This window comes from Oratosquilla oratoria, chromosome 4, assembly GCF_046742065.1.
Source record: "Oratosquilla oratoria isolate Oo_2021 chromosome 4, ASM4674206v1, whole genome shotgun sequence".
NCBI lineage: Eukaryota > Metazoa > Arthropoda > Malacostraca > Stomatopoda > Squillidae > Oratosquilla > Oratosquilla oratoria.
In genome coordinates, this window is record NC_134780.1 from 38,876,396 (window position 1) to 38,883,895 (window position 7,500).

Sequence of the window (7,500 nt, forward strand, 5' to 3'; positions counted from 1 at the left end):
CACACACACACACACACACACACATACATACATACATACATACATACACAAACACACACATGCACACACACACACACACACACACACACACACACACACACACACACACACACACACACACACACACACACACACACACACACACACACACACACACACACACACACACACACACACACACACACACACACACACACACACACACACACACACACACACACACACATGCATTCTATTTATTTTTTATTTTTTATTTATTTTTACTATATTTTATTTATTTATTTAATCATTTATTTTTTGTGGGGGGTAATAATGACGTTGAACGAAATGTACCAAGATACAAACGAAATATCAAAAGAAAGAAACTTTGTATTTTTGCAATATGCCGCCAATAGATTTTATTCACCTGAGGATAATGTTCTCACTCTCTGCAATGGTCGTCACCAAGTGGTTTTATTCAGCTGAGGGAAACCCCTTTGTTCTTTAAGGCTTCTGATCTATTTGGGCTTGATAACGTTTGTTTCCTGAGGTAATATTTTCTTTGAATTTTACCGTTTATTTATTTTCATAGGGCTTTTTCTGCCAAATTGCAAGCTTTCATTTTTTTTGTGGGCTTTCAATTTATCTTTTGGGTTTTCATATTCTCCAGTTTTCCACATCACTGGGAGTTTTAAACCACTTTGGAGGCGTCCTCCAGCGTGGGGTGGGCTTCTGATATTCTCTGGAGTTTTGGAGACATCGTGGGGACCTCGAAAGAGTTTTGTCCCCGATGAAGGAAGTACGTCTCCAGTTCAAAGACTTGGTCTTCAGAGAGTCCAGAAGTTCGTCGATCTCCTGTAAATGTAGACCTGTGGGCTCTTCGGTTTCTTCTTCTTCCTGGGTCATGACGCAGTCTCTGCTGACGTATCTACAGTTGACGGCGTTGCAGAGGCATGGACCGTTCTTCGTTGAGTCAGGAATGGCCTTTTCCTGAAGATCGTCGATTTCGTGGATCCGGAGAAGCGCAGCTTCCTGTTCCGAATCCACGACGAGACGTTGGTCCTTATCTTCGGAAGCCTGTGCGGACGTCTTTCCCCGAGGGCTGCTGGGCTTTTCGGGTCTTTCCTTCCCCGGGGCTACGTTGAAAGAGGTCCTTGAGACCTCAGGTTGAATGCGTGGAGGTAGTGCCCTCCATTCAGGCACTCCACTATGCCTGAGGACAGTCCTCTGTTGGGCTGGGGACTTCGGAGGGAGCCTTCTCCAGGCTGGGGTCCTCGTCTTTGGGCAGGTATTTCTCCAGGAGAGGGCTTCGTCGATCATTTCCTCCACAACATGGGAAGAGTCTTCGTTCTGCCGAAGTCCAAAAACTGAGTGCTTTTTTGCATCTTGGTTTTGCTCTCAGCCAATCAGGTGTTTGTTTATATTTTGTGGTGAGCGTTGGCAGAATCAATCGACTCTACGACCTGGAGACCTGGATGGCTTGGTAGTAACGCTCTTGCCTCACGCTGTGTGAGACCCGAGATCAAATCCCGGTAGGCAGACGCGAAAATGTCTGCCGGTAGAGAGGCTTATTCGTACGTTCGTATGTTTATACCTGTTGGTCTCGCCCGGTGTTTTATTGACACACACACACACACACACACACACACACACACACACACACACACACACACACACACACACACACACACACACACACACACAAACACACACACACACACGCACGCACACACACACACACACACACACACACACACACACACACACACACACACACACACACACACACATACACACACGTACACACAGATACAAAATTAGCCCATTACCTTCTTACTATATATACACTCTATCCTTGTATCAAGTTAAGACTTGTGCGCATATCGGAATAAAGACGGGCCATGTGTAAGAGGAGATGACGCACCCGGCCAAAGAGTCTCTCCTGAGGTTCCCCTACCGAGGTGGGTATGGTGGTTGGTTGGTTGGTTGGGGGTGTTCTAGGCTACATTAAAGAAACTGGATGATCTGATTTTCGTTTTTTTTTTTCAGTTATCACAAAGTGATTCCATCTAGCCAGTATTTTTTTCACCAAAAGGATGAGGGAGGAAGGAGGAGGGTGATGGGACTATCAAGTTCACACAAACACATATACACACATCCAAATACTCTCTCTCTCCTTCTCTCTCTCTCTTTCACTCTCTCTCTCTCTCTCTCTCTCTCTCTCTCTCTCTCTCTCTCTCTCTCTCTCTCTCTCTCTCTCTCTCTCTCTCTCTCTCTCTCTCTCTCTCTCTCTCACACACACACACTCTCTCTCTCTCTCTCTCTCTCTCTCTCTCTTTCACACACACACGCATACACACACACAAAATTGATAATAAATAATCAAGTTGACAATATATAGTAAAGGATAAGTAATAGGATAAATAATATAAGAAAAATAACAGATAATAAGAAATAATATGTAGAACTGAATGTGAGCTGCAGAAAGCAATAGATAGAGTCATGACACTGAAATCAAGATGAAAATTAACGGCACTACAACAGAAGTAATGAACATCAGTAGAAATAAATAAGCAACTAAATATGAGGCTGAGGCAGGCCACAAAGTTTAAGTATTTGGGAGACAAGATGGAAGAGGAGAACAAATAAGAAATGAAACTATTAACAGAATCAATACATTTAACCAAAACCTCGGAGCATTATACCCACACGCGCACACACACACACACACACGCACACACACACACACACACACACACACACACACACACACACACACACACACACACACACACACACACACACACACAAAGGATTACAAAGGCGGAGCACGCCGACAGGAGACCTTTTAGTCCATATCTAGGTCGGATTCGAAAAAGAAAATCATGATAATAAAGAAGTGATCAATAAGAACTATAATAATGTAAGTAACAAACAAAATACATAAATAAATGCATAGGTATACTTAGATAATAAACAAACAGGCAAATAGCAAACAATAATGAATTGACACATAATAAATGAAAATCGAAACAGACAAATGATAACAAAACAAAAATAAATAATATGAAAGAAATTATAATTATTACAGCATCTTGCTTAGGTATTCATCTAAATGATTCTTAAAGCTTCGAACTGAACTACATTGCACTACCTGCGCAGGAAGTTGATTACACTCATTAACGGTTGGCAAAGTTGTTTCTACCCACTTCCAAAATGAATCTATTTCCGGACAGTTTGAGACCATTGTTTCTTGTGTGATTCTCATTCTCCTCTTCTGAGTTTCCTATTTCACCTACACAGAATATTATTTTCTCAGTTTCACATATATATATGTAATGTTGCCTTTACTTTTTTAGGAATGTCCCTTTTGGGGACACACACACACACACAGACACATGCATACATTCTAATTTTTATTATTTCTTTTATTTTACTTTATTTTATTTTATTATTTTTTTGTGGGGGGTAATAATGATGTTGAACGAAATGTACTAAGATACAAACGAAATATCAAAAGAAAGAAAATTGGTATTTTCCCAATATGCCGCCAATAGATTTTATTCACCTGAGGATAATGTTCTCACTCTCTGCAATGGTCGTCACCAAGTGATTTTATTCAGCTGAGGGAAACCCCTTTGTTCTTTAGGGCTTCTGATCTATTTGGGCTTATATTTACCGTAGTTTCCTGAGGTAATATTTTCTTTAAATTTGACCGTTTATTCATTTTCATAGGGCTTATTCTGCAAAATTGCAAGCTTTCATTTTTTTTATTTTGTGGGCTTTCAATGTTTCTTTTGGGTTTTCATATTCTCCAGTTTCCCACATCACTGGGAGTTTTAAACCACTTTGGAGGCGTCCTCCAGCGTGGGGTGGGCTTCTGATATCCTGTGGAGTTTTGGAGACATCTTGGGGACCTCGCAAGAGTTTTGTCCCCGATGAAGGAAGTACGTCTCCAGTTCAGAGACTTGCTCTTCAGCGAGTCGAGAAGTTCGTCGATCTCCTGTAAATGTAGGCCTGTGGGTTCTTCTGTTTCTTCTTCAGCCTGGGTCATGACGCCGTCACTGCTGACGTATCTGCAGTTGACGGCGTTGCAGAGGCATGGACCGTTCTTCGTTGAGTCAGGAATGGCCTCTTCCTGAAGATCGTCGATTTCGTGGATCCGGAGAAGCGCAGCTTCCTGTTCCGAATCCACGACGAGACGTTGGTCCTTATCTTCGGAAGCCTCTGCGGACGTCTTTCCCCGAGGGCTGCTGGGCTTTTCGGGTCTTTCCTTCCTCGGGGCTACGTTGAAAGAGGTTCTTGAGACCTCGGGTTGAATACGTGGAGGTAGTGCTCTCCATTCAGGCACTCCACTATGCCTGAGGACAGTCCTCTGTTGGGCTGGGGACTTCGGAGGGAGCCTTCTCCAGTCTGGGGTCCTCGTCTATGGGTAGGTATTTCTCCAGGAGAGGGCCTCGTTGATCATTTCCTCCACAACATGGAAAGTCTTCGTTCTGCCGAAGTCCAAAAACTGAGTGCTTTTTTGCATCTTGGTTTTGCTCTCAGCCAATCAGTTGTTTGTTTATATTTTGTGGTGAGCGTTGGCAGAATCAATCTGACAATCGAAACTTGAAAGTCGGTGGCCGGAATTAGTCTTTTACAAATGTACTTTCAATCTATAAAACCCCTTGGAAAAATGTAATTGGAAACGATACTAAAGAAATGAAATGATGGAAAAATGGGAAAGTATTCAGAACAAACATAAACTGAAATTCAGGTTTTGGTAGTAGGGGAATAGCTGTCGATCACGAGTTCAATACGTGATCAAAGACCATGGTGAATCAAACTCACATGTACACACACACTCAAATATTCACACACACACACACACACACACACACACACACACACACACACACACACACACACACACACACACACACACACACACACACACACACACACACACACACACACACACACACACACACACACACACTAATACACACCCGCTTTATTCTCACTCCATTTGTTCCCCTGAATATAAATTTTATTCACGTCCTGAGACTCGTGAGTGTTTTCCCACACTTTAAGAAGATATGCCAGTGTAGAAAGAGGACTTATTGCCTAAATATTTGCTTAACGTGGTCTGTCGCGATACTGAGGGTCGAAGGTCAGTACAATAAAGTTGGACGTTGCTATCTATATCATATTCCCACGGTCCTTATACAAATCTATAATAGACAAATATTGTACACAGGACTTTGATCTAGCTCCATTATCCCTCCTAACATGTAGGTCGTCGAGTACGAACAAGTGAGTATTGGTGAGCCTGATGTATATGTTGATCATCTAAGTTAACCACAAATTTGAACGACGAATGCAAATTCATTCATAGGAACATATACGTAAACATATTTACAAACTTACACGTTTTTTTAACATTATTCTGTATTCATAAAAAATACTGCGTGATTCTGGGACATAGGAGTACCCTGGAAAAAAAATCCTGCCAAAGAGATTCGTCAGCTTTTTCATAAACCATTTTTTTTTCGAGACTTCGTTGTCATCACCGTCGGTACTCACCATGCAAACTTCATCCTCGGCTTTGCACGTCTGTGATTGACTGAGCTCATACTTGATGCAGTTGTTGCAAGTGTAGCATTTCATGGCTTCAGCCCGACCCATCATCACAGCAACCACGGCCACCACAGCCACCAGAGCCGTGGCAGTCCGATCCCGGATTGTCATCATGTTGCCTGTCGAAAGAAACATAACTGATTAAAAGATTCACAGGACACAGTGGAGACAGGTCGCCTTCCATAACCTGTTTAAGGTTAACCATTTGGTGTTGTTTTGTAATTTAGGAATCAAGTGTAAGATAGCGTCAGATGAGTTCATTCATCTCAGAAGAGTGACTCCGTGAAAATAATGAAGACTTATTCAAAGGAGAGTTTCATTCGTGGTAAATAAATAAATGAATAAACAAATAGATAAGTAAATAATTAAATAGATAAATACATAGATAAATAATCAAATACAAATAGTAATAAAATTAATTGATAATAAATACATACATAAATAGAATTATAACATAATTAACTAATAAGCAAGTAAGTGATATATAAACGAATGAGACCTAACGACCTCCGAATGACATAGGAAAAAGATTAACAAAGACGCGGAAAGTACGGGAAGTAAAAGCAGAAGAGCAGGATGGGTCAAAGAGTTGGGTTTCAGCGGTGGATAAAGGGGAGCTAAAAATCTCACAGGGGTCTGCATAACTTTCAGAAAGGGTCCACAAACATAAAATTATTAATGAGAAATAAGTGGTAAACGATTTATTTCAACGCTGAAGTGGTTTTCAACAGAGGAGGAAACAGCACTGCATAAACGAAATGTCTACGAAAACGATTTGACTGAGAATTGACATGGTACGGAATATGTGGAAACCTGAATGAGCAGGTATACGGAGTAGAGAGTAGATTAGCAGTAAAGAGTAGATTAATAGAGTTGGTAAATGATCAGGATAATTGAGAAAAACCTTACTGAACATGAAATGAGGTAAACCGAAAATAAAAAGAAAACAAATGAATATCTATTGAAAATCGAAGGAAAAAAAGTCTATGAAATTAAGAAAAGACAAAATCACACCAGTCTAATGTCATTAGAAGGTCACTTAATGACTATGACTTCATCATCAGTACAAAAATGACTTTTCAGAATTGAACGGAATTTTTGTTTCCCGTTAGACGATTTTATTCAATTGAGAGGGCACTACCCTTCCCCCCCCCCAGTTTGGTGCTTAAGAGTTCAACTGTGTCCAGAGATAAGCGAAATGGGTCATAACTACGTATTCAAAGGACATCTCACCACCTTCCTTAGAGACACAAAACCTCCTGCGCTCAATTACCACGCTTTCGCCTTGGAAAGGAAGATCGTAGCCTGAACGAAAACTTACGCATTTGATGTTTTGAACGAAGAGAAGAGACACACAAACGGGTATTTAAGTGTTAAGCAAACGGAAGATAAGTTGGGATTTATTTCCATCGTTTTGTCAGTCCCTGCCGAGATGACTGGCCTCTCTGGGACAGCTATGGAAAAGGTGAAACAATAATATTGATATAAGAATATGAAATGACGAGGAATAGAAGAATAAAAAAAAATAAAACAGTAAAAAGAGGGACAAGGAAAAGAAGGTAAACAAAAAAGTATTAATGAAAAAGTTGAGGAGAAGAAAAAAGACGGGTTGGGAGAAATAGGCAAAGGATACTTAAAGGAAAAGACGAAGAAGAAAAAGAGAAGGAGGACACAAAGAAAGGAAGGAGAAGGGAAAAGAACGAAAGGAAAGTAGAAATAAAGTATGGATGAAAGAACAAAAATTTTCACTATGAATGATACATGTTTCCATCCTTTAGCTTAGAACTTAAAGCCCACTTAAACAAGGATACATATTGTACACTATTAAATGAACTTAAATTCCCACTTGTCCAATCCTCCTCTCTTCTCATACTCGGAATCCTCGCTCGATCCCTCATT

The 7,500-nt window shown here is 40.7% G+C and overlaps 1 protein-coding gene across 2 annotated transcripts in view; it reads right to left on the reverse strand.

The window, feature by feature from the left end:
- The window catches only part of LOC143024785 (uncharacterized), a 170,947-nt gene that overhangs the window by 137,389 nt on the left and 26,058 nt on the right, over window positions 1-7,500 (reverse strand). For both annotated transcript variants that reach the window (XM_076183960.1, XM_076183959.1), the window contains exon 2: window positions 5,548-5,720. In XM_076183960.1, the coding sequence (XP_076040075.1) occupies window positions 5,548-5,715 (168 nt within the window). In that variant the 5' untranslated portion in view covers window positions 5,716-5,720. The remainder of the gene's footprint in view (window positions 1-5,547; window positions 5,721-7,500) is intronic.